This window comes from Euprymna scolopes, chromosome 45, assembly GCF_053919585.1.
Source record: "Euprymna scolopes isolate OS-2025 chromosome 45, ASM5391958v1, whole genome shotgun sequence".
In the NCBI taxonomy this organism is placed as follows: Eukaryota; Metazoa; Mollusca; class Cephalopoda; order Sepiida; family Sepiolidae; genus Euprymna; species Euprymna scolopes.
The window spans coordinates 7,120,268-7,132,926 of record NC_136526.1 but is presented as its reverse complement, the minus strand read 5'-3'; the positions used below and the strand labels follow the sequence as shown (position 1 = coordinate 7,132,926).

The 12,659-nt window shown below is 35.4% G+C and overlaps 1 protein-coding gene across 13 annotated transcripts in view; it reads left to right on the top strand.

The window, feature by feature from the left end:
- Positions 1 to 12,659, top strand: part of LOC145269026 (uncharacterized) — a 185,118-nt gene that overhangs the window by 157,773 nt on the left and 14,686 nt on the right. For all 13 annotated transcript variants that reach the window (XM_080124603.1, XM_080124605.1, XM_080124614.1 and 10 more), the window contains 3 exons: positions 2,167 to 2,275; positions 8,231 to 8,667; positions 10,670 to 10,856. In XM_080124603.1, the coding sequence (XP_079980729.1) occupies positions 2,167 to 2,275; positions 8,231 to 8,667; positions 10,670 to 10,856 (733 nt within the window). The remainder of the gene's footprint in view (positions 1 to 2,166; positions 2,276 to 8,230; positions 8,668 to 10,669; positions 10,857 to 12,659) is intronic.

Below are 12,659 nucleotides of genomic sequence, written 5' to 3'. Positions count from 1 at the left end.
ATAGGGTCGAACCCTATTATGTAAGAACATTGTTGTAAAACTCAGAATGGTTGATGTGACGTAATGAAACCAAAATAAAGATATAAGCATTATAAGTTTTAACGTATCGTCTCTTAAAAAGCTACACCTTAATTTTTGCTTAAGCAAAATGAGATCAAGTTAAGGTGCTCTAACGTGAGAATTGGATTAATCAAGAAAAGGAGATATATTTCGTTATATATATATATATATATATATATATATAGTCATCCACATATAGTACTGTTTTGCTGTTTCACAGCTCATCAGTGTCAAGCCAGGATCGAAACTCTATCGCCCAAATGAGTCAACTTCTAACCATTGCACTGTGTGGCTGCTGCTATGTGGGCAGTGAATTAACAATGTTTTGACATTGTCTAAAGTACCTAAGCTCAATTCGTTTACACAAAGAGCATCGCTTCATACGCTAATGGTAATTTGTATATCACTTTCCAAATGCTCAACCTAAGAAAGAAAGCATTATAGTCATCCACATACAATACTGTTTTGCTGTTTCACAGCTCATCAGTGCGGCTAGACAAGCAACTACCTCAAGCCAGGATCGAAACCCGATCACCCAAACAAGTCGGAGCTTCTAAATGTTGTGCTATACGGCGGCTGCTGCTATATATATATATATATATATATATATATATATATATATATATATAGTGTGTGTGTGTGAAGTGTTTTACAAATCGTCTCTTGTAAAGTTCCTTTCATTTCTGCTTAAAAGGAGCCACCATGGTGTAAGATTTTTATGTCTCCTACATGGGGAGACAGTTTATGTTCAAAATACAATATTGGTACTAAAAAAAAGGAATTATTTAATGACAGTAAGGTGAAACCTATGTTCTTTGTGAAGACTGGGTTTATTATACTGATGGATAAAGGAACTTGGAGATTGTGTGCACACACACAAATTCCAAGTTAGCAGAGAACAAAGAAAATACCATGTAAGACTTTGACACACATATTGACCTGATGGAACAAAGAAAGAATTTGTCAATAAAAGCAGAAGGTTCGAACAAAGACACTTGTGATCGGCAAAATAATTAAAGTTTGATTGTTAAAACGTCTGTTTGATTGTGGAACGGCTGGAACAAGCTAATGTATAAATTTATTAGCGGCATGCATCTTCGTAGAAATGCAACAAACATATGTGAGCGATAAATAGGTTTCTCATTACAGAGAGACAGACTATACAACAATACCATGAAATACCTATAAGCTGAATAAACCAAATTAAACTGCTCTATGGATTAAATAGAATAAGTAGTTTTATTTTTATGTAAGAATCAGAAACATAACTATCATGTCACCATTTTGAAAACAATCTTGAAACAAAGGGAGATAACTCAACAATTAAATCTTGCAAAGAGTTTTTATTGTATTACCTACAAATTCCCGTTAATTGCGTTTGGTGGAAGAATGACATAAGTGCCAAAAGTTGAAATTTTGAGCTTTTTTTTTTTTTTTTTTTTTTTTTTTTTTCAGAAAGCTTATAAAATATCGGAGAATCAAATCACAAAAAAATTATTGCAGAATTCAAATTATGTGAAAATGAATGTTTGAATATTTGCTATATGTCTGTTGAAATGCGGATACTTAAAACCATAGATTTTAAATTCTCTACCTAATTATGTTTTATTTGTTTTGATTTTTTTAAAAACTTGCAAATCAACAAGTACTAACACTGTTGTTCATTAAAGTTGAACATCTAAAAAATGTAATTTTGTAATGTCCCTTTCAAATGTTTAGCATAGATATATCAATATCTTTGATAAAAAGTATTTTGCTGTTCTAAATTATTTACTGCACTGACCTCTATATGGTTTCGAATGATATCTGATTAAATTTGTACTTTGTTAGAATGATATTGTAAGATTGTCTTTGTATTTAAATAGTTCATAAATTTTGTCCATTACACGATTATTGAACCCTATTCAAAGGTGCAAAGAAATATCATTTTGCTCCAAAGTAAATTTTTTTTTTTTTTTTTTTTTTTGAGGGGAAAATTATCGTGTGGCACTTGCGTCGTTCTTCCACAGAACGTCATATGATGAGGGCAAGTTCTTTGTTTAATCCGGGACATTGCTGGGTCTCCTTACTAATGTACATATACATATTTTTTTTTTTTTCTTCCAGACCTCAGTATCTGTATCTTTTACGCCAACGTCAGTGATCCGCAAGATGCACTCTGAAAAAGCTGTAGAAAAAGAGCGTCAGGCCAAACAGGATGGATGCAATACAAACAGTATGTTAATACCCTAATTTTTTTTATGTTAATAGTTGTTTTTTTTTGTTATACGGGGATGAAAGTTATCTGGAGGGTGGGAGGGGGCGGGGTTAGTAAAATTTGCTTTCACACAAACAAATGCAGATTCTGCCACATGGAATTGGAAAGTGCGAGTCATCTAGTATCAAGTTGCAAGGTTTTTTTTGTTTTTTTTTTAGGGGATGGCTACTACACAACGAGACATGATGGAGTATGTAAGTACATCCACTGGACCATCTGTAAAAAATTAAACATCCAATGTAGCAGCAAATTCTAGGAACGTCAACCTGAAAGAACAGTTGGAAATGACTTATATACTGTACATTACGACCATGTAATCTCTACAGCCACCTACCTTGAAAATGCTGCTGTGAAGCCGGACACATTTCTGACATAAAAATACAATAAGTTAGAGAGTTGCAACCTTGGTTGAAGTGAGTATCCCTAATGATGGAGGTCTGAACAGAGCTGAAAGAGAGAAACAGACCAAATATCAAGGTCTCATGTATGATATGAAAAGAAACTGGAATCTTAGAGAGATATCAATCATACCAGTTATTATAGGTGCCACAGGGCTTATGAAGAAGAACCTGAAGTCCTACCTAACTAATATTCCTGGTGAACCAAGTGCAAAAGAGATCCAGACAATTGCACTTAAGTGAACAACGAGGATACTAAAAAGAGCTCTTGGTTGGTTTCAATAAAAAGCAGGACAATGTTGGCAGCTGGTTTGGCTGCCCCATACCTAATGTTACAGTCTTCAAAGGAAGAAAAGCCACATTCTTGTGAAGTTTGTGGATATTCTTATTTACAAAAGCGTGTGTACATGCACATGTATCAAGTAGTCAAGACATTAAAAAATGAAAATACCGACCAAAAGGTTATATTGTACGTATTCATTCTGAACTGAAGATCTCTGGGAAAAAAATAAAACTTCACTTAATTTGATCGAGTATTTTTTTTTTTTTTTACAGGCGGAAAAACGCTTTTATGAGAGCGCATTGAAGTCAGCCATCTTGGAATTTTTTTATCATTCCACAGGGAGATAACTACTAGCTTTTCTTCCTAAAAATCAAACCTTTTGCTCGGTATCATAAGTTTTTTTTTTTTTTTTTTTTTTTTTTTTTTTTTTTTTTTTTTACAGAAAAAAAAACAAAAAAAAACTACTTGATGAAATTAAGTGAAATTTTTTTTTTTTGGAGGACTTTGTTCCATAACGAATATCTACAATCTAACTTTTTTTTTTTTTTTCCCCTTCCCCCACCCGATATTTTCATTTTTTAATGTCTTGATTAAACTGTACAAGTACCAAGTAGTGTTCTGCCTGGTATAATCATTGACGATTATGGTTCTCCATCTGTCTCTCTTTCCTGATTCATTCATGAATTCATTGTTGCGTAAATGCACGTATTATTGCTCGTGGATGCTGAGAAACAATGTTTTATAAAAAACAAATGATCTATATAAGAAAGAGCCATGAAACAGACTATTTAACTTATCTACAGTGGAGTTATACACAGGTAATATCTAAAATAACAAAAACAGGACAAGATATTCTAGTAAAAAAAAAATAAAATAAAATAGACTAACCGTGACCCATTGAGTCAGTATGTTGTATTGGCTATGGAATTACTGTATGAGTGTGACACTAGTGACGTAAAGATAGTTTTTTTTTTTTGACATAGCAGAAACATTTCTATGAAAGTATATTAAAATGAAAAAAGAATATATAGTTCTGTGACTTCATTTCCCATTCCTATTGTTTTCCTATATATATATACATATATATATATATATATAACTGTACAGAAGGTCAGAAAAACATTGGACCGTCGATCTCAAGCCTAACATAAAGGGGACCAGTTAGCGTATAAAAAAAATATAAAATATATATGTAAAGAAATACAAAATATAAAAGCTAAGATTTGAGTTACCCCCCTTTAATTAAAAGAAAGGAAACCAAAAGTTTAAAAACTCCATAAGATACAATAATTACCTCCCTTGGACCGGTCAGGAATAACCGCTTAAGATCAGTATTGCTGATAAAGAAGGTTGAGATATATATATATATATATATATTAGACTACCCGTGACCAGTTGGGTCAGTCAGGGTGCCCCCCCCAAAAAAAAATAAACGGGCCCCAACTCTAATTAGGCCCCGTTTCTTAGTGTTTTGTTCGAATGAAATGAAACTTTGGTCATAACTAGTTTATTATATTCAAAAAATCACATCAAGACACTAGGATCTTTGGCCTTTTTTTCTCCGTTCTACAGCATATGTTCTAGATGGCCTCCATTTAGCTTTTGTTTTTTTGTTTTTTTTGGCGGGGAGGTCACCCTGTATTAGCTATGGAATTAATGTATGAGCGTGACACTTGTGAATTAAAGAAAATAGTTTTTTTTTGACGTAACAGAAACATTTCTATGAAAGTATATTGAAATGAAAAAAGAAAATAGATTTCTATGAGTTGTTCTGTTTATAATTGTTTATTCTTGAAAAAAAAAACAACAAAACTTACAGCCATTGAATTATAAGTGGTTTACCATACTTATAGGTAATTGGGCACTGAACAGATACCATAATACTTAGTTAAATTCAAATTTTGGTATCTTTTAATTTAAACGCGAAAAAAGAAAATTGGGATGTTGAGAATGTACACGGTAAAAAAAAATGTTTTGTCGCGTTGATTATTTATGTACGCATGCGCAATCGGAAGTCATAAACCAGATGTTGGGTTACAACACTCGTTACAAGGTCATTTGAGTTTTATAATTATATCGATAGATTTATAACTTAAAAAATTGCCGCATTAAGAATTGATTATGTTATAAATTGAATTTTAAAAAATTCTTAATGCTGCAATATTTAAAGTTATAAATTTAATATTTTTTTTACTAGAATATCTTGTCCTTTTCTTTTCCAGTTTTAACAACTAGTCCTTTACTTTTCCATATTCAAGTTTAACCATATTACTTTTCATGCTCGCATTTTTCTATTGTAATCCATGATTTTTCCAGGCTTCCAGTAAATTCACTTGTTCTTTGTTTAATTTCAGTCTTATTTTTTTTGCCCCCATAAATGTAACACACCTGTAATAACACTGTACGGCACTCGTCTGCTTTCAATACAATCCCCCCCCAATTATCTCCCTTTCATTATTTCTGTTTCACTTGTTACTTCTCTTTTTGCGAGAGCAGTGAATTGGTGGCAGCAGTAGTCGCTGAAACGATGTGGTTGCTATGGAAACCAGTTATAGAAAACGTCGCTCACCTCTTTACGTTTTTTACAATTTTGAACACCAGTAAATTCATAACTTTCGTTTTACTAAACAAAAATTGAAAATTTTTTTTCACAATATAACTGAGGTGATCTATAAACTGTAATAATTGTTTAAAATTTGGTCAAAAAATGAGTGACCGGTGAAGCTTTAAAGCAGTTCTAAATGACTAAAACTACCACTTGACCATATATTCAATTACCATGTTTTGAATGATATATAAAATAGTACTGCGTGTGTGTGTCTGCATGTACAACTCGAATCACTGAACCGATCATTACTAAACCTGGCATAATGGTCTCCAATCAGAGATGGTCCTGGATATAACCTAAAACTATATCCGATGGTGAGGCCGCACCTTGCGGGCCTTGGGGAGTGTGGAGCCACCCTTTAATTGCCATTGCTCCCAGGTCCACTCTGACCCGGAGTGGTAGTACCTGTTAGGGTCCCAACTATGGGTTGAATAGAAACTGACTTAAAAAAAAAAATATACTCCATTAAAAATCGTTCCTCAAAATAACTAGATTTGGCATCAAATAACCTGTAGAAGGGTTGATATGCCGTAAAACAAAACCAACCAATCAACCAGAGATGGCGCACACCATTTTTCAAGGTTATGGTCATATTTAATGCGGCTCTTCATAAACGCTCCCATCTTGGGATGGTGCACACCAAGATGGGGTTCATCTCCATCCTGGAGGCTGCCACCATGGCACCGGTCAACTTCTTTGTGAATTGGAATCAGATCACCCTCCTCCAACCCCATCCTTTCAATGAATTAGATGGTAACCATTTGTGATTCTTTGTAATTGTTTCAATTTTTATGTGCAACAATATAATTGTCAACTTTGATATAATCTATTTGCTTTAAAGTTCATAGTTGGATTTCAGTCACTTTAAGAGATAGTTAATAAAAAAACATTTTTAAACACCTTAAATAGTTGCACTTACGACATCCACTTGCTGTAAAGCGGGTACCCGTGTTTTATTATTGGCGTACCAAAAAGGCGAGTACCTGTGTTATATTATTGGCATACCAAAAAGGCGAGTACCCGTGTTATATTATTGGTGTACCAAAAAGGCGAGTACCCGTGTTATATTATTGGCGTACCAAAAAGGCGAGTACCCGTGTTATATTATTGGCGTACCAAAAAGGCGAGTACCGTGTTATATTATTGGCGTACCAAAAAGGCGAGTACCCGTGTTATATTATTGGCGTACCAAAAAGGCGAGTACCCGTGTTATATTATTGGCGTACCAAAAAGGCGAGTACCCGTGTTATATTATTGGCGTACCAAAAAGGCGAGTACCCGTGTTATATTATTGGCGTACCAAAAAGGCGAGTACCCGTGTTATATTATTGGCGTACCAAAAAGGCGAGTACCCGTGTTATATTATTGGCGTACCAAAAAGGCGAGTACCCGTGTTATATTATTGGCGTACCAAAAAGGCGAGTACCCCTGTTATATTATTGGCATACCAAAAAGGCGAGTACCCGTGTTATATTATTGGCGTACGAAAAGGCACCAAAACGGTGTATGTTGTATAATCATCTAAATGTTGATGTGTACTTGGGATGAAGGGTTCATCCTGATGTGTATATGTGTCTATGGTTGGTTATTTTTCATTATTTGAATCCTAGAATTGTTGTGTTGCAGTCGATTTACGTTATATTTATATATATAATTGTTGATGTGCGTGTGTGTGTGTGTTACATGTATTTTGGACATAGCTTTACTTTATGCGCCGTTGATCATGTCCACCTGGAATTCATTTTGTTCTTGGAGGGGAGGCTAGAACCTGTCCGGACGAATATTGATTCACTCCCAAGAACGCTGGTTGGTTTTATAGTTTTTATTCGCTTTCCAAGTGTCGATCGCAGAAGAATGGAAAGTGATTATCTTTGCTTGCGTGGTTAATTCTAAGTTGCCATTCTGAGGCACGTCAGCCCTCTCCCCAGTAAAGGGAGGACGACCTGTCAAACCGTCCACTCTGCTCTACGCCCAAATTCCAACTCTGTATGACCTCTAGCTAACCTGATCTACGTAACATACACAAAGATCCGATCAGCTGACCAGCTTTTCCGGTAAATTTGTCTACAATGATTTACCATATTTTGACGTTCTTTCAACATTCTTCACGTTCATCTCCCATCCATCTCCGGCCCTGTCGGTGGGGCATTAGAATATGCCGACTGTCCCCCCTGCAGAGGGTAAAAGTCCCTCAATGGGGGTCCTGGATATGACCTTAAACTATATCCAGTGGTGAGGCCCCAGCTTGTGGGCTTTGGGGAGTGTGGAGCCACCCTTTAATTACCATTGCTCCCAGGTCCACTCTGACCTCGAGTGGTAGTACCTGTTAGGGTCCCAACTATGGGTTAAATAGAAACCGACTTGAAAACAACAAATATATTTTGATTAAAAAAATTTTTTCTTCAAAATCTTTGGATTCGGCATTAAATAACCCGAAAAGGGTTGATATGCCGTAAAACAACCAACCGACCCATCCATCTCTCCTGTTAGATAGATAAATAGATTGACACTGTCTTGTGCTCGACCTACTACATAACACCAGAGTGTACAGTGAAGTGCAGGTATCTTCGCTAGTATTTAATAAAATCAATAAAATTGCAATTTTAAATTATTTTCCTTTTCAGGTTATTCAGCACAGAAGGCACTTGTCAAGGGTCAAATGTTCGGCGACAGTATCCTGAAGGACGTTTATCTCAACAGTTGCTCTGACCTGACCTCTGGTGGTGGCAGCAACGTGCACGGCTCATGTGATAGTGGTGATAAGGAGCTTGATTCCTATAACCAGGGTTCGATGAACGGTCCGTCTATCCTGAAGGGAAGCCATGATGCCATCTCGGCTGGCAACCTCAATAATTTGTCGACTGGTCAGCAGTCGCACGACAAAATGCCAATGGATTCCAGCATCGTTGGCGGCAGCATGAACATCAGCGTTGCCAGCAGTTCTTCGGTAACTTCCACCTCTCCAATCTCGTCTGCAAAGTCTAAGTCTACTAGTCATGACACATCATTAGCAGCCAACGCTGGGGAAATCCTCGCAGCGCAGCTTCTCAACCATGAACAGGTAAGTACATGTTTAGTGGTTAAATTCTGAAAAAACAACATATAGACACATATATTCGAATTAAGAATTTATTGTTTGACAAAAGAAATATATAGAAGGGGGTTATGTTGATTTCCTTAATCCATGGATTTTCAATAATGGTTCATATCAGAGGAAATGGAATGCGGTTAGTAAAATGTTCAGCTGTGAATGGATGCTTATTTTCCTTTTCAGCGCAATTATTGAAAATTTTTTTTTTTTTTTTAACCCAACCCCTTCTATATATTCCTTTTGTCAAACAAATTCTAAATTCGAATATATGTGTCTATATGTTGTTTTTTTCAGAATTTAAAATTTAACCACCAAACTTTATATATATATATATATATATATATATAAATTAGTTTTTTTTTTTTTAATTTTATTCAGAAAAAACGTTCCCTACCAAACTACTGTCAATTTGCACAAATATTGAAAATGTTTTTTGGGTGGTGAATAATAATTACAGGAAAAGGAATTTCATACAACCTGGGCAGTCCATTATCGGAAAGAGTACGAAATCTTCCGGGGTATTATTGCCAGGTAGGCAGAATATGGATGCAGGGAAGAAGGCAGTGATCCTATATAACAGGAATGCATGGTTGCTCCATATTGCTTTTCCGAAACGTATACGGAGCGGCTGTATTTGTTGGTGAGTTGAATATGTTTTGGTAGATGTGATCCAATGTCTTTTTAGGTGTAGAAACAGTGTATCTGATATTGGATGAATATACCATTCCGTGGCATATATTCCCATCGGTAATATTAGACTTTGGATCACATCTGCCAAAACATTCAACTCACTACGAGGCCATAGGAAGTGAAAAGCGTTCAAATTTAGCGATGTCAATCAAAAAATTGACTTGCTAAGTGAATGACTTCACGCAGGTAGAGAAATGAATGTTGGCTGAAGGCCAGTTCAGCTTTCCTTCGTTTCATTTATTTGTCACCCCCCACCACGATGTTGGGGAAACCGAGCTCCCCTGAAAAAGGGAATTCTCAGTTGTCTGATATGAAGGGTTTTCCCATCATTGATCAAAGCTAATTGCTTTCAAGATGTCCCGGCACGAAAGGCCACTGACGGCTTTGCTTCAATGAGTTTTGCTTTATTTATACGAAAAAGACCAACGAACACTCGAAAGGACGGAATAGTGTGAATGTTTTAAGTCGCTGCAAATGAATGTAGATATGACTCCCATTCGCAAATCGTAGATATTATGATCTGTAGAGTATATAAAAAGTTGTAAAAAAAAAAAAAGAAAAAAAAATAGTAACCCTCTCGAGACCCCCACCCCCCTCGAAAAAGTTTTCTTGCACATACAAAACACACGCGCCTTTTTTATATATATATATATATATATATATATATATATGTATGAATGAAAAATAAAATGAAACCAATGAGAAATTAAAAAAAAATTTTTTAATTTACCTTTTTTTTTTTTTTCCAAATAAAAATTCAACACGACACTTTTTCTAAATTTTTTAAATTATAAAGAAACAGATGTCTGTTCACTTGCACTTTTTTTAAATTTTAAAAAGAATCTATCATAAAAAACTTAGTCTCCTTAATGTGCCTTTTTTCTTTTTAATTATTTAAATAGCCAATTTGAAACGGTAAACAAATTTTTTTTTTTTTTTTTTTTTTTTTTTTTTTTTTTTTTGAAAATTTTTGGAGAGGAAATAGTTTTAATTTCTAACTGATAGACTATAAAGGGAGATAATTCGTTTCTCATTGTTTGCAATTTTTTTTTGTGACATTGGGCAAGTAAAATATTTAGAGTATCAATCCACATCTCAAAAACTTGGAAACTCCTAAAACTCTACAGATATTTTACATATTTTTACATGTTTCACATATACAATTTCCAAATTCTCATGCCATTCGAGTTGCAGAAAAAAAATTCGTATAAATTCTTGCTTGAATTTATTTTAAAAAAAGTATATATAAAAATGCTTCAACCTTTTTTTTTTTTCATTTTAGAATTCAAGTCCCTCTCAACCATCTTCAAGTAGCCCCTGTGACCAGTCCAAGTCTGTTCGAGCCCTCATAGGTCAAGGCATGATGCAAAACCCCTCGGTGCATATACAACAAAATGTACCATCCACTGTTGCTACGAGTGCAGCTCAACAATTAACTGCATCTTTAGCTGGACGACCAATCGTGAAAGGCAAGTACTCCTCACACACACACACACATCTTTATTTATTTATACATATATATATATACATATATATATGAGAGAGTGAGCTAAACAGATACTTGTCTCATGACAGGTAAAATTAATTCCCAAACAGAAGTTTTACACCACTTTTTAGTGTTTAATGATTATGATCCAAGTCAATACCTCAGCCAATCTCAAACGTCTATTTGTGTGTATGTATGTATGTGTGTGTATGTATGGCTAAAACTTCTGACATGCACTGACCAACACTGACAAAATTGGTATTGCTTGAAAGCTAAGTTTCTTGACCGACAGTTTTTTTTCACCAACTGGGCCTTTTTTTTTTGTATTATCACGGGTACTCGCTATTTTTCTTTCTCTTTTTCTTGAAACTTGTTTTTGTTTTAGGGCTGCGTTGCTCAATGTTGTGTAGGGGTACATATTGGAGATGACGCGGAGTTCATATTGGGGCACATACATAACGGGCCTCATGTAATACAAACATAATAGAGATGATGATGATGGAGAGAAGACGTTTATATTACAGTTCTTTTAACATATATTAGAGGAGATGAGATACTTCACTTATGATGACGGTGGGAATTACCTTAACATTTTTTCCTTAGTTTTATAATTTATTTTGTATTATCTTTTATATTAATATTAACAAGATACAAGTGATTTAAACTATTCAACAGAGACTTTAGATATATCCTGAACGAGCAAGATAACTTTATTTTACAAAATAACACTATACACATTTTTGTGTTGGGGTGTATAAACACCCCATGGCACTAACCATGTTTAGAACACCCAGATGACTAACGCAGGGTTAAAAATAAAAAAAACTGAAAACGGAAGAATTAAAGATCATAGTCGTTATGACGTGGGTAAATGGCATCCTTCATGACAGTAAAAAAACATGGTAATAAATCACATTGATGGAAAGACAAAACAATGGTTATCACTTGACGTTTATTGATGTTAACATAACGATTACATAAAAATATATTTGTGTGATGTCTTTCGGCGGTCAGAGCCCTCCAAGGTCACTGCGGCAAGCGGCCTCCAGTTGGGACGGTATAGGCGGCGTCGAATCAATAGACCGCTGCACAGTTTCGCTGTCCCTCTTTACACAGACAAGCATGTGGTGTAAGCTATTGGATTCACTGCGTCTCATAGCGGTATAACCGGGGATCTGAGGTTCGTCTGGTACAGACTTCAGCCAGGTATCCAGCGCTGACTTGAACGATTCTGTTTTGCAGTTCGTGATCTCTCTGATGTTACGTGGTAGGCAATTGAAGAGCGTAGGACCCCGGGAATTTAAACTCGATTCCCTGAGCCGTCAGATCCAGTTGTCCCTGGCACTGGTTAGGGGTGGTACCACACACGTTCTGCGACGTTTTGAGATATGGTGCTGTATACCAGCGTTGGGCACCTGGTTCTCCATCATACGCCAGGTATAGATAATTGAATATCTTTCTTGCCTGCGTTGAATCGATTTGATATTCAACGTATCCAGCAGTTGCCAATAATTCAATTGACTATAACCAGTTATCTTTCTTAGAAACGACTTCTGGATGGCCTTTAATGCTTGAATATGACCTTTTCTGTCCGGATATACTTAGATGGGAACAGATTGAATTAGAAATGTCTCTATGAAGAACGACGTTCGTTCCTCCATTGTCCTTCTCGTCCTATTCTCGTTGCTGTATTTACATACGAGAATCCCAGGGACCATTCAGGGGAAACAACTCTTCTCTGAAAATGTAGGAGTTATTTCTCTTAGAACGAATCTAAGAATCCATC